Genomic DNA, 27,187 nt, shown 5'->3' on the forward strand with positions numbered 1-27,187 from the left:
TCAGTATACAATGCAGCAGTATCAGTGTAAGACGCTGTATGCGTATATGAGCAGTATCACTATGAGACAGTAGTGTCACTATGCAAGCAGGTATCCTCATACTAGGCAGCAAAAGCAGTAAATGATGTATCAAAAGCATAGAAGTAGTATCAGAATATGATGATGCAGTAGTATCAGTATATGGCATAGTTCTGTATGCGTTGTATCGGTATATGTGACAGTAGTATCAGTATATGGCGTTGTAGAAGCATAGGCGTAGTATCACTATATGTGTAATAGCAGCAAATTAAGTAGTAGTCTCATTCTGTGATGATGTGTTTTACGTGTCACTTAATCAAGGAAAGCAATACTATTTGTCATGGTACCAATGATGCCAGGCAGACCTGCAGGTTGATCGTCTCCTTCCTGCTCTCAATTGTGTGGAGTGTGACTAGAGCAGCATTTACCTCAGTCTCTATATAATAAGGACTGCTGCTGGCAGTGCTTCCCCCACCCCCCAAACATCCCTTATTGTCCCAGGATGCAGCCCATCCGCTCCCATTCGTTCTCCCTTTATAAGGTGCACAAGCTGGAGCAGATTCTCTCTTCTGGACGCGGACTTGCATCCACCTCCATTGTATTCATTCTTCTGCAGCTCCGTTTTTCTCTTTCATCAGTGTGTCTGTTCTGCTGACTGGCGTGCCTGCTTCTTTCTGCATTTCCAAACACACTGTCCATGTCCTGCTGTTTTCTTAGTTCCTACATAATGCTGATCGGTTGGACCTTAAGCCGCGTCAACCATAATGGTTTTCCTTCCTCATTTCCTCATGCATGCATCCTCAAGTCTAGCATAAACTCTTTTAGATCTTTTATTTGTATGCATGCAATTGCCCCTTCTATTGCATTGCAACTACTTCTGTGACCCCCTACACTAAGGCATCCACCAACTAACTTCCAAGTGTGCAAAGAGAAATCTGGTAGTCAAGATATTTGCTGTAGTACACATTTATTCATCTGATAATGTCCATAGTTTCAAACAGACCTGATGAGGTAAAGATCTAGAGGTACCTGTCAAGCATGTCTGGAATATTGCTTGTATTGGGTTAAATTAGCTGCAACATGATCTAATTGTAAGTTGGCTCTGTTACTGGCTGTTCGGGGAGCTCTTGCAGTTTAGGATGCGTCTTCAACTGGCTGCAAACGCAAGGGGACGCTCCTAAAAACGAGCATTGACAAAACCAACAGTTTGGGCTTTTGTGTAGGAATGGAACAGACATTTTCTAGGCACTGCTATGATGGTACTAACTAGCCATAAGATGGAAACAGCTGGCATATGGTGTTTGAACAAGGGCATATTGTGGCATTGCCTGGTAAATTCCTAGCTAATGCATATGTAGGAGCAAAAACTGTTGGCTTTGTCAATGCTTGTTTTAACACGAATTCAGTCAAAGGAACAGATGCAAGGACATGAATATTGCTCCTAAATCAAGTGGCGGAAGGCAAACTTGGTTACAACTTATTTATTATAACAGGAGCTGCTTTATAGCTGAAATTAAGCCCTTATCTTTCAGAAGACAAGACTACTTAGAAATAACACTGGCATCCCCTTAGAAAACACCGAACCAGTTACAAAAGTGTGTGTTCTGGGCAGAGAGGCAGGGTGTGGTTGGAAATGACAATATGAACTGGCAAAGGCATGGGTGGTCAATGGGTGGGTAAAAAATCCACCCAACACCTTCGGACTGAGTGTCCCTCCTCACATCCCATCTCTCTCCTAGCTTTACATCCCATGGCAATAATTTCAGGTTATAGGCATCTATTAGAGTGCAATCTAATAGCAAAAACTAACAAGAATTGGCAATGTGAACAATTTTGGCTTTAGTGTATGCGAGGCAAAGGCAATTGCCAGGCACAGCTGTAGTGGAATTAACTGGATATTGATGGTAGCAGCTGCAAAATGATGGGGGTATCTGGGTATATAATAGCAGGGCCCGGCAAATGCCTAATACTTAACCACAAGCCAAAACGGTTGGCTTTGCCAATGCTTGTTTTTAACAGGTCTTCAGTGAAGAACACGCACAGTGCTAATAAACGAGTAGCTGAAGGCAGACCTGGTTAAGACATTTTCATAACACCAGTAGCACGTTTACAGCTCTAATTCATTCATTAACTCTAAGAAGTCTGCTTTAAAGAAACACTGGCATGAACTTTGAGTGCAAAGTTTGATGGTAAGGCTTTTAAAGCTAACTCAAAGAGATCCCAGGAGGATGTGCTTTGGGCAGGCAGTGGCAGGAACTGGGTAGAAAGGCCCATAGGTTTTAACATGGCAATGGGCCACCAATGGGTGGGTTAATAACCAAACAACACCTACAAGCTTTGTGTACCTCGTCATATGACATTTCTCCCTAGCTGTGCTCTAATGCCATAGTTTCGGCATACAGGTGGCACTCGAGCGCCACCTAATAGCCAAAACTAAAAATGATATTACCTCATCAGATGTAATTACCATTTACTTTATAGTGTATAATTATTTCCACTAGAACCACATCCAGCTGTGATGGTGGCTTAAATATTTTATAAACTATGAATGTGATCCATGTTAATTCTCACTAAGGGAAACCAGGGAGCCTCAGCATTCCCCCTCATTGCCTGCACTTTCATTGTGCTAATTGTGGTTCTGAATTTAACAGCTCCATAACCCTGGTGCCCAAACTAATGGCGGTGTGGGCAAAGGCCCTTAACAAGGGAGAGCTCCCTGAAACCACCAGGGAGGCAGTAATTACGCTACTGCTCAAACCAGGAAAGCCCCCGGAGGATTGCGGGTCATATAGACCACTATCATTAATTAACACTGATGCAAAAATCCTAGCTAAAATACTTGCGACCAGGCTAACACCATTGATGCCATATATGGTCCATGAAGACCAGGCAGGGTTTATTATGGGTAGCTCCACGGCAACTAATATTAGAAGGTGCCACAAAATCCTGACCACAACAACCCCCGAAGTCCAGGTCATAGCCGTTTCGCTAGATATGCGTAAAGCATTCGACACTGTTTCTTGGCCCTTTCTCATTGGGGTACTACGGAATTATGGGTTTGGCCCAAACTTTATGAAATGGATACAAATATTATATACATGTCCCCAGGCCAAAATTAGACTTAACGGAACCCTAACAGATAAACTTGAATTACGAAGGGGCACTCGACAGGGATGCCCACTGTCACCACTGCTGTTCACCCTAATAATAGAACCCTTGGCGGATATTCTGAGGTCACGGTACAGCGCATATGGACTGAGGCTAGAAGGCAAATTACATATCATAACTCTGTACGCAGATGACATCTTGCTATATCTAAAGAATCCAGATCAATCTTTAGGCAGGGTCCTGGCAGAGGTTAAACGTTTCGGAGAATATTCAGGCCTACGGCTAAACCCCAGCAAATCAGAGATATTCCCCATCACAGAGAACACAACGAAACCCCAAGATCTGCATGGCATGGTATGGAGCCCGACACACATTTTATACCTAAGAGCGCACATTGCTATAACGGCCCAACTCTCCCGAGCCTTAAACTACAATTTATTGGCAGACACGCTATGCATAAAAATGAAACGCTGGAGCACCGTCCCCATTTCATTGATGGGAAGGATAGCACTAACAAAAATGATAATTCTTCCAAAGCTCTTATATCTATTCAGCACTATACCGGTCTGGCCGGGTCGCACTCTGCTCACCAAAATGTCCAGTGCATGTGTCTCGTTCTTATGGGGGGGACACCCTAGGGTGAGCTGGAAAATGCTAACCAATGCTTATTCAAGGGGCGGTCTGATGGCACCCGACCTAGAATTATACTATCTGACCGCGCAAGCACATCATGCTGCCCAGTGGGCCACACAATTTCTGAATCCTGTGAGCCCAATACCTGGTCAATCAGAACAGGAAGCCATCAGGGCGCTCCACAAAATGACTAAACCAGTCCCCAAGCACTACAAAACTATAGATCCCACGAAGGTAGCAACAACAGCATGGGCCAAAATAACCAATATATTCGCCACCGACAGGTTGTACCACCCGAGTATGCCACTCTAGGGTGACCCCCAAACACCCTTCAACTTAGATGGAGAGGTGGCACAGCACTGGACTTCCAGGGGCATAACTCAATGGGGCCAGCTATTCCCTGGAAAACCCTTCATCCAGTGGGAGGACATCAAGGATATAGCAGGGAATACAAGTTGACACAAGCAACAATATATCCGCATACAAGCAGTTGTACAAACCACATTCCCTACCTTCCCGAATGAGCCAGCGTTAAATATGGGACTAGGATACATGTTCACAGGGGGATCACAAAAGGTCACGTCCTCAGCACTGTATAAGATCATACTCCAGACATGCCCGGCCGGTAATCGCATGGCTAAGGCTAAGTGGGAACAGGACTTGGGACAACAAATTGATGATGAGGAATGGTCCCGGATCGGTGCACTTACCAAACAAATATCATGCAATTCCAGATACAGACTAATTCACTACAAGATAGTACAAAGGACACATTATACCCCGGCAAAGCTCAAGCGTATATATCCAACTATGTCGGGGAACTGCCCAAGATGCAATACAGAAGAGCAAACATATATCACATGCTATGGGCGTGTGCAAAGCTAAGGGGTTTCTGGGAGGAGGTATGTGAGGCCCTAGATGAGATGGCTGATCAACCAGTGGAGTGCTCTCCCCGGATATGCCTGCTGGGTGTGGTCGAAAAAATGAATCCGATATGGCGTAAACTCTTAAACCTGAGTCTGCTTATAGCTAAACGGGCGATATTGTTGAAATGGAAAAGTACAAACCCCCCAACTAAGGATGACTGGGACAAAGACATGGTATGGACGAATGATATAGAAGAATTGTATATTGACTCTGTGTTACCATCATCTAGACCGAAGAATATAAGGGAAAGGTACAAATTATACCTGTTGGACAAGGCTGAACATGAACACTCAGACTCGGAAAGAAATTGATTATGTACAATGTATGAGGCAATTAGCGATATCTGCATGTATTTGTATTACCTGTGTGCAAGATAAATAAAGTGTTTAAAAAATAAAATAAAGAAAAAAAACAGCACCATAACCCTTCCTACCCAGCCTGGTCTTTTTTACAGTGCATATCTCGCGGACACTGTTGCACTAAGGACATGGTTTATCAGTCCGTTCGTAGTTTAGATTGGTAGAGTCTGTCATGCAATTGAAAACCAGCCACTGCGATTATACAATATGCAGAACGTTTATAGGGTAACTTCAGATCCTTACTTACGCTAAGATTATAGAGGGACCTAAAGAAGCACCTTTCTTGAGCTGTAAAACACCTTCACAGGCTTTTATTATTACAGTGGATGCGATGAGCAGAATAGGGTCCAGTAATGACTTGATGCTTTCTGGCTGAAGCCAGCTCGCATGTTAACGACCCACTTATGACTTGATGTTATTCGGCTTAAGCCAGCTCGCATGTAAATGACCCAGTGTGACTTGATGCTGTCCTGCTGATGCCAGCTTGCATGTAAATGACCCAGTTATGACTCGTTGTTAACCGTCTTAAGCCAGATCGCATGTAAATAACCCATTTATAACCTGATGCTGTCCGGTTGAAACCAGCTTGCATGTAAACGTCCCTGTTATGACTTGATGTTATCCGGCTGAAGCCAGCTCGCATGTAAACAACCCAGTTATAACTTGATGATATCCGGCAAACAACCCACTAAGACCCACTATGACTTGATGCTGTCAGGCTGAAGGCAAGCTCGCATGTAAATGACCCATTTATGACTTGATGCTGTCCGGCTGAAGCCAGCTAGCATGTAAATGACCCAGTTATGACTTGATGTTAACCGTCTTAAGCCTGCTCTCATGTAAACGACCCAGTTATGACATACGAGCTGTCAGGCTGGCCAGCTCGTATGTAAACGACCCAGTTATGACTTGATGTTATTCGGCTTAAGATAGTTTGCATGTAAATGACCCAGTTATGACTTGATGATGTTCGGCTGAAGTCGGCTCGCATGTAAATGACCAAGTTATGACTTGATGTTAACCGTCTTAAGCCAGCTTGCATGTAAACAACCCAGTTATGACTTGATGCTGTCCGGCTGAAGCCAGCTTGCATGTAAACGACTCACTTATGACTTGATGCTATCCTGTTGAAGTCTGCTCGCATGTAAACGACCCAGTTATGACTTGATTTTTTCCGGCTTAAGCCAGCTCGCATGTAAATGACCCAGTTATGACTTGATGCGGTCCGACTGAAGCCGGCTCGCATGTAAATGACCCAGTTATGACTTGATGCTATCTGGCTGAAGCCAGCTCTCATGTTAACAACCCAGTTATGACTTGATGCTGTCAGGCTGAAGCCAGCTAGCATGTAAACGGCCCAGTTATGACTTGAAGTTTTCCGGCTTAAGCCAGTTTGCATGAAAATTACCCAGTTATGACTTGATGTTATTCGGCTGAAGCCAGCTCGTATGTAAATGACCCAGTTATGACTTGATGTTAACCGTCTTAAGCCAGCTCGCATGTAAACAACCCATTTATGACCTGATACTGTCTGGCTGAAGCCAGCATGCATTTAAACGACCCAGTTATGACTTGATGATATCCGTCAAACAACTCACTAAGACCCACTATGAATTGATGCTGTCAGGCTGAAAGCCAGCTTGCATGTAAATATCCCAGTTATGACTTGATCTTATCCGGTTTAAGCCAGCTCGCATGTAAACGACCCAGGTATGACTTGATGATATTCGGCAAACAACCCACTAAGACCCACTATGACTTGATGCTGTCAGGCTGAAGGCCAGCTTGCATGTAAATGACCCAGTTATGACTTGATGTTATCCGGTTTAAGCCACATCGCATGTAAATGACCCATTTATGACTTGATGCTGTCTGGCTGAAGCCGGCTAGCATGTAAATGACCCAGTTATGACTTGATGTTAACCATCTTAAGCCTGCTCTCATGTAAACGACCCAGTTATGACTTGATACTGTCAGGCTGGCCAGCTCGCATGTAAATGACCCAGTTATGACTTGATGTTTTCCGGCTTAAGCTCGCTCGCATGTAAATGACCCAGTTATGACTTGATGCTGTCGGGCTGAAGCCGGCTAGCATGTAAATGACCCAGTTATGACTTGATGCTGTCAAGCTGGCCAGCTGGCATGTAAATGACCCAGTTATGACGTGATGTAAACTGTCTTAAGCCAGCTTGCATGTAAACAACCCAGTTACGACTGGATGCTGTCCGGCTGAAGCCAGCTTGCATGTAAACGACCTAGTTATGACTTGATGCTGTGAGGCTGAAGCCAGCTCGCATTTAAATGACCCAGTTATGACTTGATGCTGTCCGACTGAAGCCGGCTCGCATGTAAATGACCTAGTTATGACTTGATGCTGTCAGGCTGAAGCCAGCTCGCATGTAAACGACCCAGTTATGACTTGATGTTTTCCGGCTTAAGCCAGCTCGCATGTAAACAACCCATTTATGACCTGATGCTGTCCGGCTGAAGCAAGTGTGCATGTAAACAACCCGGTTGTGACTTGATGCTATCCGGCTGAAGCCAGCTCACATGTAAACGACCCAGTTATGACTTGATGTTATTCGGCTGAAGCCAGCTCGTATGTAAATGACCCAGTTATGACTTGATGTTAACCGTCTTAAGCCAGCTCGCATGTAAACAACCCATTTATGACCTGATACTGTCTGGCTGAAGCCAGCATGCATTTAAACGACCCAGTTATGACTTGATGATATCCGTCAAACAACTCACTAAGACCCACTATGAATTGATGCTGTCAGGCTGAAAGCCAGCTTGCATGTAAATATCCCAGTTATGACTTGATCTTATCCGGTTTAAGCCAGCTCGCATGTAAACGACCCAGGTATGACTTGATGATATTCGGCAAACAACCCACTAAGACCCACTATGACTTGATGCTGTCAGGCTGAAGGCCAGCTTGCATGTAAATGACCCAGTTATGACTTGATGTTATCCGGTTTAAGCCACATCGCATGTAAATGACCCATTTATGACTTGATGCTGTCTGGCTGAAGCCGGCTAGCATGTAAATGACCCAGTTATGACTTGATGTTAACCATCTTAAGCCTGCTCTCATGTAAACGACCCAGTTATGACTTGATACTGTCAGGCTGGCCAGCTCGCATGTAAATGACCCAGTTATGACTTGATGTTATCCGGCTTAAGCTCGCTCGCATGTAAATGACCCAGTTATGACTTGATGCTGTCGGGCTGAAGCCGGCTAGCATGTAAATGACCCAGTTATGACTTGATGCTGTCAAGCTGGCCAGCTGGCATGTAAATGACCCAGTTATGACGTGATGTAAACTGTCTTAAGCCAGCTTGCATGTAAACAACCCAGTTACGACTGGATGCTGTCCGGCTGAAGCCAGCTTGCATGTAAACGACCTAGTTATGACTTGATGCTGTGAGGCTGAAGCCAGCTCGCATTTAAATGACCCAGTTATGACTTGATGCTGTCCGACTGAAGCCGGCTCGCATGTAAATGACCCAGTTATGACTTGATGCTGTCAGGCTGAAGCCAGCTCGCATGTAAACGACCCAGTTATGACTTGATGTTTTCCGGCTTAAGCCAGCTCGCATGTAAACAACCCATTTATGACCTGATGCTGTCCGGCTGAAGCAAGTGTGCATGTAAACAACCCGGTTGTGACTTGATGCTATCCGGCTGAAGCCAGCTCACATGTAAACGACCCAGTTATGACTTGATGATATCCGGCAAACAACCCACTAAGACCCACTATGACTTGATGCTGTCAGGCTAAAAGCCAGCTTGCATGTAAATATCCCAGTTATGACTTGATGTTATCCAGCTTAAGCCAGCTCGCCTGTAAATGACCCAGTTATGACTTTGTGCTGTCCGACTGAAGCCGGCTTGCATGTAAATGACCCAGTTATGACTTGATGCTATCTGGCTGAAGCCAGCTCTCATGTAAACAACACAGTTATTACTTGATGCTGTCAGGCTGAAGCCATCTCGCATGTAAATGACCCAGTTATGACTTGATGTTATCCGGCTTAAGCCAGCTCGCATGTAAATGACCCAGTTATGACTTGATGCTGTCTGGCTGAAGCCGGCTAGCATGTAAATGACCCAGTTATGACTTGATGTTAACCGTCTTAAGCCTGCTCTCATGTAAACGACCCAGTTATGACTTGATGCTGTCAGGCTGGCCAGCTTGCATGTAAACGACCCAGTTATGACTTGATGTTATCCGGATGAAGCCAGCTCTCATGTAAACAACCCAGTTATGACTTGATGCTGTCAGGCTGAAGCTAGCTCGCATGTTAATGACCCAGTTATGACTTGATGTTATCCGGCTTAAGCCAGCTCGCATGTAAATGACCCAGTTATGACTTGATGTTAACCGTCTTAAGCCAGCTCGCATGTAAACAACCCAGTTATGACTTGATGCTGTCTGGCTGAAGCCAGCTTGCATGTAAACGGCCAAGTTATGATTTGATGCTATCCGGCTCAAGCCAGCTCGCATGTAAACGACCTAGTTATGACTTGATGCTGTGAGGCTGAAGCCGGCTCTCATGTAAACGACCCAGTTATGACTTGATGTTATCCGGCTTAAGCCAGCTCGCATGTAAATGACCCAGTTATGACTTGATGCTCTCCAGCTGAAGCCGGCTCGCATGTAAATGACCCAGTTATGACTTGATGCTATCTAGCTGAAGCCAGCTCTCAGGTAAACAACCCAGTTATGACTTCAAGCTGTCAGGCTGAAGCCAGCTCGCATGTAAACGACCCAATTATGACTTGATGTTTTCCGGCTTAAGCCAGCTCGCATGTAAATGACCCAGTAATGTCTTGATGCTATCTGGCTGAAGCCAGCTCTCATGTAAACAACCCAGTTATGACTTCATGCTGTCAGGCTGAAGCCAGCTCGCATGTTAACGACCCAGTTATGACTTGATGTTTTCCGGCTTAAGCCAGCTCGCATGTAAATGACCCAGTTATGACTTGATGTTAACCGTCTTAAGCCAGCTCGCATGTAAACAACCCATTTATGACCTGATGCTGTCCGGCTGAAGCCAGTGTGCATGTAAACAACCCGGTTGTGACTTGATGCTATCTGGCTGAAGCCAGCTCACATGTAAACGACCCAGTTATGACTTGATGATATCCGGCAAACAACCCACTAAGACCCACTATGACTTGATGCTGTCAGGCTAAAAGCCAGCTTGCATGTAAATATCCCAGTTATGACTTGATGTTATCTGGCTTAAGCCAGCTCGCATGTAAATGACCCAGTTATGACTTTGTGCTGTCCAACTGAAGCTTGCTCGCATGTAAATGGCCCAGTTATGACTTGATGCTATCTGGCTGAAGCCAGCTCTCATGTAAACAACACAGTTATGACTTGATGTTATCCGGATAAAGCCAGCTCTCATGTAAACAACCCAGTTATGACTTGATGCTGTCAGGCTGAAGCCAGCTCGCATGTTAATGACCCAGTTATGACTTGATGCTGTCAGGCTGGCCAGCTCACCTGTAAACGACCCAGTAATGACTTGATGTTATCCAGCTTAAGCCAGCTCGCATGTAAATGACCCAGTTATGACTTGATGCTGTTCGGCTGAAGCCGGCTAGCACGTAAATGACCCAGTTATGACTTGATGTTAACCGTCTTAAGCCAGCTCGCATGTAAACAACCCAGTTATGACTTGATGCTGTCTGGCTGAAGCCAGCTTGCATGTAAACAACCCAGTTATGACTTGATGCTATCCGGCTCAAGCCAGCTCGCATGTAAATGACCTAGTTATGACTTGATGCTGTGAGGCTGAAGCCAGCTCGCATGTAAACGACCCAGTTATGACTTGATGTTATCCGGCTTAAGCCAGCTCGCATGTAAATGACCCAGTTATGACTTGATGCTCTCCAGCTGAAGCCGGCTCGCATGTAAATGACCCAGTTATGACTTGATGCTATCTGGCTGAAGCCAGCTCTCATGTAAACAACCCAGTTATGACTTCATGCTGTCAGGCTGAAGCCAGCTCGCATGTAAACGACCCCGTTATGACTTGATGTTTTCCGGCTTAAGCCAGCTCGCATTTAAATGACCCAGTCATGACTTGATGCTATCTGGCTGAAGCCAGCTTGCATGTAAACAACCCAGTTATGACTTCATGCTGTCAGGCTGAAGCCAGCTCGCATGTAAACGACCCAGTTATGACTTGATGTTTTCCGGCTTAAGCCAGCTCGCATGTAAATGACCCAGTTATGGCTTGATGTTAACCGTCTTAAGCCTGCTGGCAAGTAAACGACCTAGTTATGACTTGATGTTTTCCGGCTGAAGCCAGTGTGCATGTAAACAACCCGGTTGTGACTTGATGCTATCTGGCTGAAGCCAGCTCACATGTAAATGACCCAGTTATGACTTGATGATATCCGGCATACAACCCACTATGACTTGATGCTCTCAGGCTAAAAGCCAGCTTGCATGTAAATATCCCAGTTATGACTTGATGTTATCCGGCTTAAGCCAGCTCGCATGTAAATGACCCAGTTATGACTTTGTGCTGTCCGACTGAAGCCGGCTCGCATGTAAATGACCCAGTTATGACTTGATGCTATCTGGCTGAAGCCAGCTCTCATGTAAACAACACAGTTAGTTATGTCTTGATGCTGTCAGGCTGAAGCCATCTCGCATGTAAACGACCCAGTTATGACTTGATGTTATCCGGCTTAAGCCAGCTCGCATGTAAATGACCCAGTTATGACTTGATGCTGTCCGGCTGAAGCCGGCTAGCATGTAAATGACCCAGTTATGACTTGATGTTAACCATTTTAAGCCTGCTCTCATGTAAACGACCCAGTTATGACTTGATGCTGTCAGGCTTGCCAGCTTGCATGTAAACGACCCAGTTATGACTTGATGTTATCTGGCTGAAGCCAGCTCTCATGTAAACAACCCAGTTATGACTTGATGCTGTCAGGCTGAAGCCAGCTCGCATGTTAATGACCCAGTTATGACTTGATGTTATCCGGCTTAAGCCAGCTCGCATGTAAATGACCCAGTTATGACTTGATGCTGTCCGGCTGAAGCCGGCTAGCATGTAAATGACCCGGTTATGACTTGATGTTAACAGTCTTAAGCCTGCTCTCATGTAAACGACCCAGTTATGACTTGATGCTGTCAGGCTGGCCAGCTCGCATGTAAACGACCCAGTTATGACTTGATGTTATCTAGCTTAAGCCAGCTCGCATGTAAATGACCCAGTTATGACTTGATGCTGTTCGGCTGAAGCCGGCTCGCATGTAAATGACCCAGATATGACTTGATGTTAACCGTCTTAAGCCAGCTCTCATGTAAACAACCCAGTTATGACTTGATGCTATCTGGCTGAAGCCAGCTTGCATGTAAACGACCCAGTTATGACTTGATGCTATCCGGCTCAAGCCAGCTTGCATGTAAACGACTTAGTTATGATTTGATGCTGTGAGGCTGAAGCCAGCTCGCATTTAAATGACCCAGTTATGACTTGATGCTGTCTGGCTGAAGCCGGATAGCATGTAAATGACCCAGTTATGACTTGATGCTCTCCAGCTGAAGCCGGCTCGCATGTAAATGACCCAGTTATGACTTTATGCTATCTGGCTGAAGCCAGCTCTCATGTAAACAACCCAGTTATGACTTCATGCTGTCAGGCTGAAGCCAGCTCGCATGTAAACGACCCAGTAATGACTTGATGTTTTCCGGTTTAAGCCAGCTCGCATTTAAATGACCCAGTAATGACTTGATGCTATCTGGCTGAGGCCAGCTCTCATGTAAACAACCCAGTTATGACTTCATGCTGTCAGGCTGAAGCCAGCTCGCATGTAAACGACCCAGTTATGACTTGATGTTTTCCGGCTTAAGCCAGCTCGCATATAAATGACCCAGTTATGACTTCATGCTGTCAGGCTGAAGCCAGCTCGCATGTAAACGACCCAGTTATGACTTGATGTTTTCCGGTTTAAGCCAGCTCGCATTTAAATGACCCAGTAATGACTTGATGCTATCTGGCTGAAGCCAGCTCTCATGTAAACAACCCAGTTATGACTTCATGCTGTCAGGCTGAAACCAGCTCGCATGTAAATGACCCAGTTATGACTTCATGTTTTCTGGCTTAAGCCAGCTCGCATGTAAATGACCCAGTTATGACTTGATGTTAACCGTCTTAAGCCTGCTTGCATGTAAACGACCTAGTTATGACTTGATGTTATCCGGCTAAAGCCAGCTCGCATGTAAATGACCCAGTTATGACTTGATGCTCTCCGGCTGAAGCCGGTTCGCATGTAAACAACCCAGTTATGACTTGATGCTATCCGGCTGAAGCCGGCCCGCAAGTAAATGACCCAGTTATGACTTGATGCTATCCGGCTGAAGCCAGCTCGCATGTAAATGACCCAGTTATGACTTGATGCTCTCCGGCTGAAGCCATCTCGTATGTAAACGACCTTGTTATGACTTGATGCTCTCAGGCTGGCCAGCTCACATGTAAACGACCCAGTTATGACTTGATGTTATCCGGCTTAAGCCAGCACGCATGTAAATGACCCAGTTATGACTTGATGCTCTCCGGCTGAAGCCATCTCGTATGTAAACGACCTTGTTATGACTTGATGCTCTCAGGCTGGCCAGCTCACATGTAAACGACCCAGTTATGACTTGATGTTAACCGTCTTAAGCCAGCTCTCATGTAAACAACCCAGTTATGACTTGATGCTATCTGGCTGAAGCCAGCTTGCATGTAAACGACCCAGTTATGACTTGATGCTATCCGGCTCAAGCCAGCTTGCATGTAAACGACTTAGTTATGATTTGATGCTGTCAGGCTGAAGCCAGCTCGCATTTAAATGACCCAGTTATGACTTGATGCTGTCTGGCTGAAGCCGGCTAGCATGTAAATGACCCAGTTATGACTTGATGCTCTCCAGCTGAAGCCGGCTCGCATGTAAATGACCCAGTTATGACTTTATGCTATCTGGCTGAAGCCAGCTCTCATGTAAAAAACCCAGTTATGACTTCATGCTGTCAGGCTGAAGCCAGCTCGCATGTAAACGACCCAGTTATGACTTGATGTTTTCCGGTTTAAGCCAGCTCGCATTTAAATGACCCAGTAATGACTTGATGCTATCTGGCTGAGGCCAGCTCTCATGTAAACAACCCAGTTATGACTTCATGCTGTCAGGCTGAAGCCAGCTCGCATGTAAACGACCCAGTTATGACTTGATGTTTTCCGGCTTAAGCCAGCTCGCATGTAAATGACCCAGTTATGACTTCATGCTGTCAGGCTGAAGCCAGCTCGCATGTAAACGACCCAGTTATGACTTGATGTTTTCCGGTTTAAGCCAGCTCGCATTTAAATGACCCAGTAATGACTTGATGCTATCTGGCTGAAGCCAGCTCTCATGTAAACAACCCAGTTATGACTTCATGCTGTCAGGCTGAAGCCAGCTCGCATGTAAACGACCCAGTTATGACTTGATGTTTTCTGGCTTAAGCCAGCTCGCATGTAAATGACCCAGTTATGACTTGATGTTAACCGTCTTAAGCCTGCTTGCATGTAAACGACCTAGTTATGACTTGATGTTATCCGGCTAAAGCCAGCTCGCATGTAAATGACCCAGTTATGACTTGATGCTCTCCGGGTGAAGCCGGCTCGCATGTAAACAACCCAGTTATGACTTGATGCTATCCGGCTGAAGCCGGCTCGCAAGTAAATGACCCAGTTATGACTTTATGCTATCCGGCTGAAGCCAGCTCGCATGTAAATGACCCAGTTATGACTTGATGCTCTCCGGCTGAAGCCAGCTCGCATGTAAACAACCCAGTTATGACTTGATGCTGTCTGGCTGAAGCCAGCTTGCATGTAAACAACCCAGTTATGACTTGATGCTATCCGGCTCAAGCCAGCTCGCATGTAAATGACCTAGTTATGACTTGATGCTGTGAGGCTGAAGCCAGCTCGCATGTAAACGACCCAGTTATGACTTGATGTTATCCGGCTTAAGCCAGCTCGCATGTAAATGACCCAGTTATGACTTGATGCTCTCCAGCTGAAGCCGGCTCGCATGTAAATGACCCAGTTATGACTTGATGCTATCTGGCTGAAGCCAGCTCTCATGTAAACAACCCAGTTATGACTTCATGCTGTCAGGCTGAAGCCAGCTCGCATGTAAACGACCCCGTTATGACTTGATGTTTTCCGGCTTAAGCCAGCTCGCATTTAAATGACCCAGTCATGACTTGATGCTATCTGGCTGAAGCCAGCTTGCATGTAAACAACCCAGTTATGACTTCATGCTGTCAGGCTGAAGCCAGCTCGCATGTAAACGACCCAGTTATGACTTGATGTTTTCCGGCTTAAGCCAGCTCGCATGTAAATGACCCAGTTATGGCTTGATGTTAACCGTCTTAAGCCTGCTGGCAAGTAAACGACCTAGTTATGACTTGATGTTTTCCGGCTGAAGCCAGTGTGCATGTAAACAACCCGGTTGTGACTTGATGCTATCTGGCTGAAGCCAGCTCACATGTAAATGACCCAGTTATGACTTGATGATATCCGGCATACAACCCACTATGACTTGATGCTCTCAGGCTAAAAGCCAGCTTGCATGTAAATATCCCAGTTATGACTTGATGTTATCCGGCTTAAGCCAGCTCGCATGTAAATGACCCAGTTATGACTTTGTGCTGTCCGACTGAAGCCGGCTCGCATGTAAATGACCCAGTTATGACTTGATGCTATCTGGCTGAAGCCAGCTCTCATGTAAACAACACAGTTAGTTATGTCTTGATGCTGTCAGGCTGAAGCCATCTCGCATGTAAACGACCCAGTTATGACTTGATGTTATCCGGCTTAAGCCAGCTCGCATGTAAATGACCCAGTTATGACTTGATGCTGTCCGGCTGAAGCCGGCTAGCATGTAAATGACCCAGTTATGACTTGATGTTAACCATTTTAAGCCTGCTCTCATGTAAACGACCCAGTTATGACTTGATGCTGTCAGGCTTGCCAGCTTGCATGTAAACGACCCAGTTATGACTTGATGTTATCTGGCTGAAGCCAGCTCTCATGTAAACAACCCAGTTATGACTTGATGCTGTCAGGCTGAAGCCAGCTCGCATGTTAATGACCCAGTTATGACTTGATGTTATCCGGCTTAAGCCAGCTCGCATGTAAATGACCCAGTTATGACTTGATGCTGTCCGGCTGAAGCCGGCTAGCATGTAAATGACCCGGTTATGACTTGATGTTAACAGTCTTAAGCCTGCTCTCATGTAAACGACCCAGTTATGACTTGATGCTGTCAGGCTGGCCAGCTCGCATGTAAACGACCCAGTTATGACTTGATGTTATCTAGCTTAAGCCAGCTCGCATGTAAATGACCCAGTTATGACTTGATGCTGTTCGGCTGAAGCCGGCTCGCATGTAAATGACCCAGATATGACTTGATGTTAACCGTCTTAAGCCAGCTCTCATGTAAACAACCCAGTTATGACTTGATGCTATCTGGCTGAAGCCAGCTTGCATGTAAACGACCCAGTTATGACTTGATGCTATCCGGCTCAAGCCAGCTTGCATGTAAACGACTTAGTTATGATTTGATGCTGTGAGGCTGAAGCCAGCTCGCATTTAAATGACCCAGTTATGACTTGATGCTGTCTGGCTGAAGCCGGATAGCATGTAAATGACCCAGTTATGACTTGATGCTCTCCAGCTGAAGCCGGCTCGCATGTAAATGACCCAGTTATGACTTTATGCTATCTGGCTGAAGCCAGCTCTCATGTAAACAACCCAGTTATGACTTCATGCTGTCAGGCTGAAGCCAGCTCGCATGTAAACGACCCAGTAATGACTTGATGTTTTCCGGTTTAAGCCAGCTCGCATTTAAATGACCCAGTAATGACTTGATGCTATCTGGCTGAGGCCAGCTCTCATGTAAACAACCCAGTTATGACTTCATGCTGTCAGGCTGAAGCCAGCTCGCATGTAAACGACCCAGTTATGACTTGATGTTTTCCGGCTTAAGCCAGCTCGCATATAAATGACCCAGTTATGACTTCATGCTGTCAGGCTGAAGCCAGCTCGCATGTAAACGACCCAGTTATGACTTGATGTTTTCCGGTTTAAGCCAGCTCGCATTTAAATGACCCAGTAATGACTTGATGCTATCTGGCTGAAGCCAGCTCTCATGTAAACAACCCAGTTATGACTTCATGCTGTCAGGCTGAAACCAGCTCGCATGTAAATGACCCAGTTATGACTTCATGTTTTCTGGCTTAAGCCAGCTCGCATGTAAATGACCCAGTTATGACTTGATGTTAACCGTCTTAAGCCTGCTTGCATGTAAACGACCTAGTTATGACTTGATGTTATCCGGCTAAAGCCAGCTCGCATGTAAATGACCCAGTTATGACTTGATGCTCTCCGGCTGAAGCCGGTTCGCATGTAAACAACCCAGTTATGACTTGATGCTATCCGGCTGAAGCCGGCCCGCAAGTAAATGACCCAGTTATGACTTGATGCTATCCGGCTGAAGCCAGCTCGCATGTAAATGACCCAGTTATGACTTGATGCTCTCCGGCTGAAGCCATCTCGTATGTAAACGACCTTGTTATGACTTGATGCTCTCAGGCTGGCCAGCTCACATGTAAACGACCCAGTTATGACTTGATGTTATCCGGCTTAAGCCAGCACGCATGTAAATGACCCAGTTATGACTTGATGCTCTCCGGCTGAAGCCATCTCGTATGTAAACGACCTTGTTATGACTTGATGCTCTCAGGCTGGCCAGCTCACATGTAAACGACCCAGTTATGACTTGATGTTAACCGTCTTAAGCCAGCTCTCATGTAAACAACCCAGTTATGACTTGATGCTATCTGGCTGAAGCCAGCTTGCATGTAAACGACCCAGTTATGACTTGATGCTATCCGGCTCAAGCCAGCTTGCATGTAAACGACTTAGTTATGATTTGATGCTGTCAGGCTGAAGCCAGCTCGCATTTAAATGACCCAGTTATGACTTGATGCTGTCTGGCTGAAGCCGGCTAGCATGTAAATGACCCAGTTATGACTTGATGCTCTCCAGCTGAAGCCGGCTCGCATGTAAATGACCCAGTTATGACTTTATGCTATCTGGCTGAAGCCAGCTCTCATGTAAAAAACCCAGTTATGACTTCATGCTGTCAGGCTGAAGCCAGCTCGCATGTAAACGACCCAGTTATGACTTGATGTTTTCCGGTTTAAGCCAGCTCGCATTTAAATGACCCAGTAATGACTTGATGCTATCTGGCTGAGGCCAGCTCTCATGTAAACAACCCAGTTATGACTTCATGCTGTCAGGCTGAAGCCAGCTCGCATGTAAACGACCCAGTTATGACTTGATGTTTTCCGGCTTAAGCCAGCTCGCATGTAAATGACCCAGTTATGACTTCATGCTGTCAGGCTGAAGCCAGCTCGCATGTAAACGACCCAGTTATGACTTGATGTTTTCCGGTTTAAGCCAGCTCGCATTTAAATGACCCAGTAATGACTTGATGCTATCTGGCTGAAGCCAGCTCTCATGTAAACAACCCAGTTATGACTTCATGCTGTCAGGCTGAAGCCAGCTCGCATGTAAACGACCCAGTTATGACTTGATGTTTTCTGGCTTAAGCCAGCTCGCATGTAAATGACCCAGTTATGACTTGATGTTAACCGTCTTAAGCCTGCTTGCATGTAAACGACCTAGTTATGACTTGATGTTATCCGGCTAAAGCCAGCTCGCATGTAAATGACCCAGTTATGACTTGATGCTCTCCGGGTGAAGCCGGCTCGCATGTAAACAACCCAGTTATGACTTGATGCTATCCGGCTGAAGCCGGCTCGCAAGTAAATGACCCAGTTATGACTTTATGCTATCCGGCTGAAGCCAGCTCGCATGTAAATGACCCAGTTATGACTTGATGCTCTCCGGCTGAAGCCATCTCGTATGTAAACAACCTTGTTATGACTTGATGCTCTCAGGCTGGCCAGCTCACATGTAAACGACCCAGTTATGACTTGATGTTATCCGGCTTAAGCCAGCTCGCATGTAAATGACCCAGTTTTGACTTGATGCTCTCCAGCTGAAGCCGGCTCGCAAGTAAATGACCCAGTTATGACTTGATGCTATCCGGCTGAAGCCAGCTCGCATGTAAATGACCTAGTTATGACTTGATGCTGTCAGGCTGAAGCCAGCTCGCATGTAAACGACCCAGTTATAACTTGATGCTGTCCGGCTGAAGTCCGCTCACATTTAAACGACACAGTTATGACTCGATGCTGTCCGGCTCAAGCCAGCTTGCATGTAAACGACCCAGTTATGACTTGATGCTCTCCGGCTGAAGCCATCTCGCATGTAAACGACCGAGTTATGACTTGATGCTATCCGGCTGAAGCCAGCTTGCATGTAAATGACCCAGTTATGACTTGATGCTGTCAGGCTGAAGCCAGCTTGCATGTTAACGACCCAGTTATGACCTGATGCTATCAGGCTGAAGCCAGCTCACATGTACACTTTTATTAATATTTATCTGGTGGTGCGAACAGAAAAACACTTAAAGGGATGGCACCAAAAGTACAAGAACATCTACTTGTTTTAAGTTGGACTCTGAAAAATTAATACTGGTGGTTAATTGTTTAATCTTCTATATGCAAAGGATGCAGGACAGTCAACCTGAATACCATCATGACTAGTTTGCATATATTTGGACAATGAAATTGCCTTCATGCTGTGCTCAGTGTGAAGAGGGCTTTAGTTGGAGTTCTCCAAAGTGGTGTGATACCAAAAGCAGTGGACACTGAAGATACCCTTGATCAAACGACTGGTAGAGCACAAGGCAAAGATGCGAAAACCTCTTAACCTTGCTCTATCGATAAAACCTAAACTGGATAAACCTGTTCTTGGAGGCGGGGGACATAGGAAGGAGAGGTGTCCTGGCTTCTCTGGTAGACAAGTCAAGAAGGGCATGTTGAAGTGCTGAGACCCATTTCATGGCTTCTTTCAGGAACTCTGCCTACAGTGCACAAGGCCGTCTAATGGACCCCTCACCCTACCTTCAGAACAAGTTCCATAAACACTCTACCAACACCTACACTCTTTCACGTACAATCTCTCTGTTCTGGCTTGCTTCCTTCCTGGGGTCATCCCTAATGGAACTCCGTACCTGAATCAATGAGAAAACCACATCACCTTTGGAAAAGATCTGAACACTTTCCTGTTTACCTATCAAGCAAAATGATCCAAAAAAGATTTCAAAACATGAGTAAACTGTTAGAAGTAAGAATAACTGCTTTATCTACATAAAAACTGTTTCCATTTCAACCTAAGGTCACACTTAAGAAATCATCAAACATAACATCCCTTACCTCTGTAAAGACCAAAAAATCCTTCATAGCGTAAGACCTTCTTCGCACAGTCGAAGCTGTTCTTGTACATCAGCTCTCCCACAAAGGAGGAGCGCTGATTCTGCATGCGCGTCTTGACCAGGTCAATCGGGTACACAGCCGTTGCGCCCACAGCTAGGAAGAAACAGATACCAGATCATAAGCTTTTGGACTAAGCAGCATAAGTCACCAGCAATGGAACTAGGATGTCAAGAAACACAGCTGAGGATCTACGCTACCTACTGTAAATTCAAGCACACTCTAATATCCTCCATTGGATGGTTAACAAGGCTACGTTTCTTGGTACACTTGACGTTCCCTTCATGAATTAGGAGGCATACACACATCCTGGGGGCACTAAAAGGGTCCAAACAAGCAGTAACGAAGCAGTAATGAATTGTGCGGCATCTGAATATGAATATAAGTTAGCCACTCTCCAGCAATATTAAGTAAAGTAAAGTATTTTAATAGAGTTCAAATATGCTTTCCTAACTGGGCCAGGAGGGTAGCTCAGGGGCCATGCGTTAGGATGCTTTGTGAGAAAGACCCAGTGCACTTTGTCGACGATGGGGTACACCTGTCAGATGCAGAGCATAACGTTTTTCTACTGGACGTCTTTGCAGCTCTTAGGAAGGCTGGCTGCGTGTAGGATTACATGGTGAGTATTAGGGAATAGGGATTGGCGGAACTGGGGTTAGCAAGCCCCCCCTCTAAAGTATGGCAGAATTACTGGGTGGTCCTAGGCAGGGAGGAGTCACGCTGCAGTCCTGTGAGTATTTATTTATTTACTTAACGTGCCTAATACCATACCTAAATTAGGTTTCTACGCGCGGATCCGAGGTTCGAACCTCTGTTGCTCTGCGTCATCTTGCTTCCAAGACCAGCACGTTGCCCCTGTGCTATCCTCCATTCAATATTACACGCTGGCTGCACGAGCCAGGTTGGGGTTAGACGGCACTGACACCATTACGGACAGTTGACACTCCTAGACAACTGAATGCTGTGGACCCAGGTTTATTCACTCCATGCAAGGGCGTGGGAGACTGACAGTAAAAACCAACCAGAGGCAGTCATCCAGCAGGAAATAAAAGGAAGTCACAGGGTCACCCGAGGACAATAAGCACTAAAAGTAATGGAGAAAGCCTGGGAAATGGAAAGGGCCACCTGAAAGGTGTTGTAGGCAATTGACGCTGAAGGAGGCTGGGATCTCCCATTTTTGTTGACTCCCATGAATGTGATCTGTTTTTCCAATATAATATTGTCTCTGTGGTCTATTTGGTAAGCTAATGTGGGTATGATGTTTGGGGTGGGGGTCACAGTAGGGGTTATCCCCGCTAAGCAGATGGCCATCCCACGCAGGGGGAGCTAAAGGGACAGCCGGCATAGCGGTCCGCCCCTCTTGCCCCACCCCTAGTTTAATGGTCCCCTCACCTCTCCTGAGGGAAGCGGAAGGGGTGTACTCCTGAGCTGGCCAGAACCGGCTCTGGGCCTGTGGGGATAAGGTCAGCGACTGCAGAGACTCTGCCTCTTTGGAGCCCCAAACTAAATCCCGGTCACCCAGTACCCAGTGGGAATCTGTACAGGTTTCAGATGCTTTGCGGGTTTGAGCAGCTATGGGATGGGTTGTTTTCGAATGAAGAAGTTACGAGGGGGTGAAAGCTCTGTTTAAATGTAAGGAAGGTGATGATTTCATATTAGTTATTAACGATTTTCTAGGTTCTTAGGTAATGTTAGTTTGTTCCTAACTTTCTTTTTTCTGTCACAGGCAGAGTTACTGGAGGAGTCACGCTTGGGTTCCGGCCGCAAGTATTACCCACTAGCCGCACGAGCCAGGTTGGGGTTAGAGAGGCACTGACACCCTTACGGACAGTTGAGACTCCTCGACAACTGAATCCAGTAGACCCGGGGTTATTCCTCCATGGAAGGGCATGGGAGACTGACTGGACTGGCAGTAAAAACCAACCAGAGGCAGCCGTCCACCAGGAAATAACTGGAAGTGACAGGTTCACCCAAGGACAATAAGCACCATGATTAATGGTGAAAGCCCGGGAATTGGAAAGGGCCACTGGAAAGGTGTTGTAGGTCATTTACGCTGAAGGAAGCTGGGACAGACCATTTTTGTTGACTCCAACAAATGTGATCTGTTTTTCCAGTATAATATTGTCTGTGTGGTCTATTTGGTAAGCTAATGTGGGTATGATGTTTGGGGTGGGAGGGCCACAGTAGAGGTTAGCCCTGCTACGAATTGTGGGGATTTTGATCAAACTTCAGGTCATCTGAATATGAATATGTTAGACCTTCTCCAGCAATATGCAGGAAAGTAAAGTAGGGTAAAAGAGTTAAAATATGCTTTCCTAATTATTTACAGTGTTTTAAAATGAGCCATGTGCAGACACGTTCCGCTGGAGAAAAGTCAACAACAACGTTGTTAAAATACCAGCCAGGTTAGAAACAGCGCCACATGGTTTTGCCACCTGGATTACAGTTGGTGACACAATGGCGTGTGGCGTGTACCAGACACGCAAGCAGAGTTTACCGTCTCCAGCCTCACCACACGTGCCGTCATAGGGGTTGGGAAGGGAGCCACTGACACACTGCTCTGTCTACCTTGCAAGTCTGGTCTCGCCTGAGGCGAGAGAGGCACTTTGTCTTCTGAGGCGGATGGCCTGAAAGGGCAACGTTGCAATGAACAGAAAGCACGCGCTGGAGCTTCCTTGCACAGCCCAGGCGCCGGGATATGAACAACAATACAATTCATGAATACATTACACAAAGAGCGTGAATGTGAAGTCACAATTCACAAAAGCTTTAAAATGCTTATTTCTTTTTTTCAATGTAACTTTGGAGTTTGAAATACCGAATTTCTACAAGAACAAGCACCATTGCACAGCTCGTTCACATGAGCATTCCTTGCAACATGTCCGTGTAGTTTTGAGTATTACTCAAAACGCTGAATGCGCTCATTCACTTGATTGGCACCAAATACACCCCTTCATTCAAACATATGCCAAGGACATACAACACACGGTACTATATGACATCATATTGCACCTGGTGACTGCCCTTGGGTGGTAGCGGTGCGCGGTATGCACCTGGCATAAGATAACATATTTAGATAAAAGTCCAGATCACGAGAAGAATACCAACCAAAAAGCAGTTGTACTAAATAGGGAACTATGAGTAGGAAATTAATAGAAGCAGGCCAGCTCTTGCAGTAAAATCCCTACCCTGCCCTGCCATGGCACTCACTAGTGGCAAATGTCATCATAATAACATACCATGGAGTTCCTCCCTCGACCACGGCTGACCAACAACTGCGTGGTTATGAAGGTTTCCTAGAACACACTGCAGCGCTTCACGCAGGGAATAAAAAGACATCAAACCCGGCCGACCTTTCCCAGGGGGGCTCCTGCTTACCCCCACGAGCTGCAACTGACACTGCTAAGGCCGGCACTCTGAAGGCAAGGAGCAGCCCTTTGGAAATCGCCATCTCAACAACCATGACACCTGTTGGTATCCGATGGAGAAAGCGACTTGTAATGCACACAACAGTTCCTCTCAATGCCCAATGCTTGAGACAACATCCAATCACCAGAGATCATAAATCTCCTGTGCTTGTACCCCATGTGGCTGAAGGAAGCACTTGTCCTTGGTTCCACCCTTGATCTGAAGGTAATAGATGAGGGTCCTAAATATGTTTATTATGTCAGGTGATGCTGCATGAGATGCATATTCAAAAGAAGCAGAACTTACGCTGTTGGTCAAAATGATGCTCCAGAAATGGAACTGGGACACTCCATGCAATTTGCCTAGACTTGGAAAATGAGCGGCAGTGAGGTGAAAGCATCCCTTGTCTTGTATCATCCACGAACAGCGACATGTGCTGATGCTGGCACTGATATCTGGACATACGCCTGTGATATGCCATGGCTCTCGGCACTCCCAAGAGGAAAGTTTAAAACCTTCAGTTACAGGATAGGTTGGGGGAACTCTTGGGCAGAACAAGAGAACGGGAGGTGAGCGGAACAAAACATCAGTTTAAAACCTTCAGTTACAGGATAGGTTGGGGGAACTCTTGGGCAGAACAAGAGAACGGGAGGTGAGCGGAACAAAACATCAGTGCGTCCCATATTGACAAAACCTCTGTACCACCTAAGCAAGAAGTCAAGTGCTCCTCTTACGGGTTATTCTCACTCCTTGGGCTTCGCCATTTGGCATACAGTTTGAGTGCATTTCTACAGGGTCAGTAGGCCAGCAACTAGACCACAGAGGAATATATTTTGTAACAGTGTCAGAATGGAAGTATACCAAAACAGGAGCACACTCCTAATTAAAGAGGACCTATTTTAGTTTCCTAGGCAAAGTTTCCCTTTATAACATTTAACTACTCCCGATTAAACCATTACTGCCTGGGATTGGTTGGGTAATTTCCTCTCCACCTCTTGGGTACAGAATTAACCAGTCTGTCATGGTTCCACCTCCCTATCAAGTGCTTTCCTTCTCCAAATCATCCTTGTTATCAGATGTTGTTGCTCCCTCTGACTGTTGTGCTCAAGAATGGCTTGATTATCCCAAGGAGGACTGAACGAGGGCTTCAAGCCTTCGCTGCCATTTTGAAATCAGGCAGAGGTTTTGTGGCAGCAGTTAAGCTTAGGCAGACAGCTCCCTGTTGCCCTACTGACCACCATCCCCCCGGCTTTCCCTGTGTGTGCGGTTCACAAGCTGCATGTCCCCCCAACACTTTGGGAATTATGGTGAGCATTTATGTGGGTGTCTAGTAAGGAAAGGAGATGTGTTGTGTAGTGACCTCCTTGTGTGTGTGTCTGGTAAGGAAAGGAGATGTGTTATGTAGTAGCTGTCTGGGTAATGCTGTCTTGCTGTGAGCCTGTGATGTCACATGGAGTGTCACTGTGTGGATGGTGGAATGTTTATCTGAAGGTTCCATACTGAGGCAGTTAGAGCTCCCCTGCCTGGGTGATGGGGCCAGTGCTGATCTATTCCACACTCTCTATTATTTATCTTTATGTAACTGCAATCTAAGTTCCTGTAATAAACCTAAGAAGTAACTAAGAAAGCCTGGAAGCCACTTCATAACAATGGCGACGAGGATGGGATGCGAGAGTAACCTGCGCACAAGAAGGAGAAGCTGAAGACTGAAGGAGCCTGCTGCGGGGGGTGCAGGAGAGAGGCGGACAAAGTAAAGGACAGCACTGCCCCCAAAGACAAGTAAGACCCATCACCCAGGGCCCCAGGGGGAGGAGCAAATAAGGCCTATCACCCAGGGCTAAGGAAGGGAGGAGGAAGAAAGCCCTATATCCTGAGGGATCACCAGCCCACAAGGAGGAGAGAGAGCTAGGTCCAAGGGGGGCTGAAGAGAGAAGTTGGGTCATAAGATGAAAGGAAAACTGCATTCCTCTGGTGATAGGAGAAAATGTGCCCCTTAAAGTGAGACTTGCACTATACTGTGTTCCAGGGGTAAGAGGATATGAAGTGAGGGAAGAGTATCCTTAAGCGTGGCTTAAAATGGATTCTGAAGATTAATTTATGGTGATCCTGCAAGCAGCACACAGCCAAAATGATGCCTTTTGAATAAACGTACGGACACGTTTCATTTGGTACTTGGCAGTGACGGGTACCTCGGTGACTGGCTACTGTGGCAAGCAGCACACAGCCAAAATGATGCCTTTTGTATAAACGTACGGACACGTCTCATTTGGTACTTGGTAGTGACGGGTACCTCGGTGACTGGCTAATGTGGCAGCCATGTGACGGTTGGGAGATGGAGATCAGGTGCGCTCCGAGGCAAGGGTGTGACTGATGACGTCACATAGAGGGCAGCCGGTGATGGCGGAGACTGGAATGCCAGTCCGATGGCATGAGCGTGCAGCTGCTGCACTCGGAATGTTGGCGAACTGTGTGACGCTGTGCGTATGATAATCAACAACGCCGTAAATTAAGGCCTGCATAAAGTTTGAGGAATGGACCTTTGTTTACGTGGCGCGACGTGGGAAGCAGGAAGAGAAGTGAAAGCCGAGAACTGCATGGAGCGTTGCCGAAGAGGAAGTACATTTAAATGGACACCGTTGGATTACGCTGGACGTGCGACATGGAAGAAAAACGGACGGGGAAGAAGGTGCTTCGGAGGAAGGTGGACCGCCCTGGTATTGACATTGTGTTACGCCGGACGTGCGACGCGGAAGAAGCCGGAAGAGAAGTGGAAGCCGAGAAGTGCATGGAACGTTGCCGAAGAGGAATTACATTTAAATGGACACCGTTGGGTTACGCTGGACGTGCGATGTGAAAGGAAAACGGACGGGGAAGAAGGTGCTTCGGAGGAAGGTGGACCGCCCTGGTATTGCAGCTCCAACGAAAACAGAGGGACGGTTGAGTGTGCAGCGTCGATGTATCAGGTTTGGAGGGAGAATCCTGTTTGTTATGGGAACTTTGTGTATCTGAACTTTGTGTATCCTTTTAAGGCACTCTATGTTCATGTGTAGATGCAGTTTTATTGCACAGTGGATGGGGTGTGGTACTAAAGAATGTGGGTGGATGCGGGGTACAGTAGTGGATGAATGTAACGAGAATGGAAGCTCATCAGTATGCGATTTATGAGCTTAATCTTCTTGAGGATTTACAGGAAGTACTTGTATGGACTACTATCTGACTGTCATAATGAGCTGGCAGGAATCAGTAATTTCCTAGGAAGACATTAGG

General features: G+C 46.2%; 1 protein-coding gene across 1 annotated transcript in view; it reads right to left on the reverse strand.

Moving 5' to 3' along the window:
* The window catches only part of SLC25A12 (solute carrier family 25 member 12), an 881,399-nt gene that overhangs the window by 108,711 nt on the left and 745,501 nt on the right, over window positions 1–27,187 (reverse strand). The window contains exon 11 of the mRNA XM_069616206.1: window positions 20,456–20,608. Coding sequence (XP_069472307.1) covers window positions 20,456–20,608 — 153 coding nt within the window. The remainder of the gene's footprint in view (window positions 1–20,455; window positions 20,609–27,187) is intronic.

Source organism: Ambystoma mexicanum, chromosome 9 (genome assembly GCF_040938575.1).
Source record: "Ambystoma mexicanum isolate Mex_15411 chromosome 9, UKY_AmexF1_1, whole genome shotgun sequence".
Classification (NCBI taxonomy): domain Eukaryota; kingdom Metazoa; phylum Chordata; class Amphibia; order Caudata; family Ambystomatidae; genus Ambystoma; species Ambystoma mexicanum.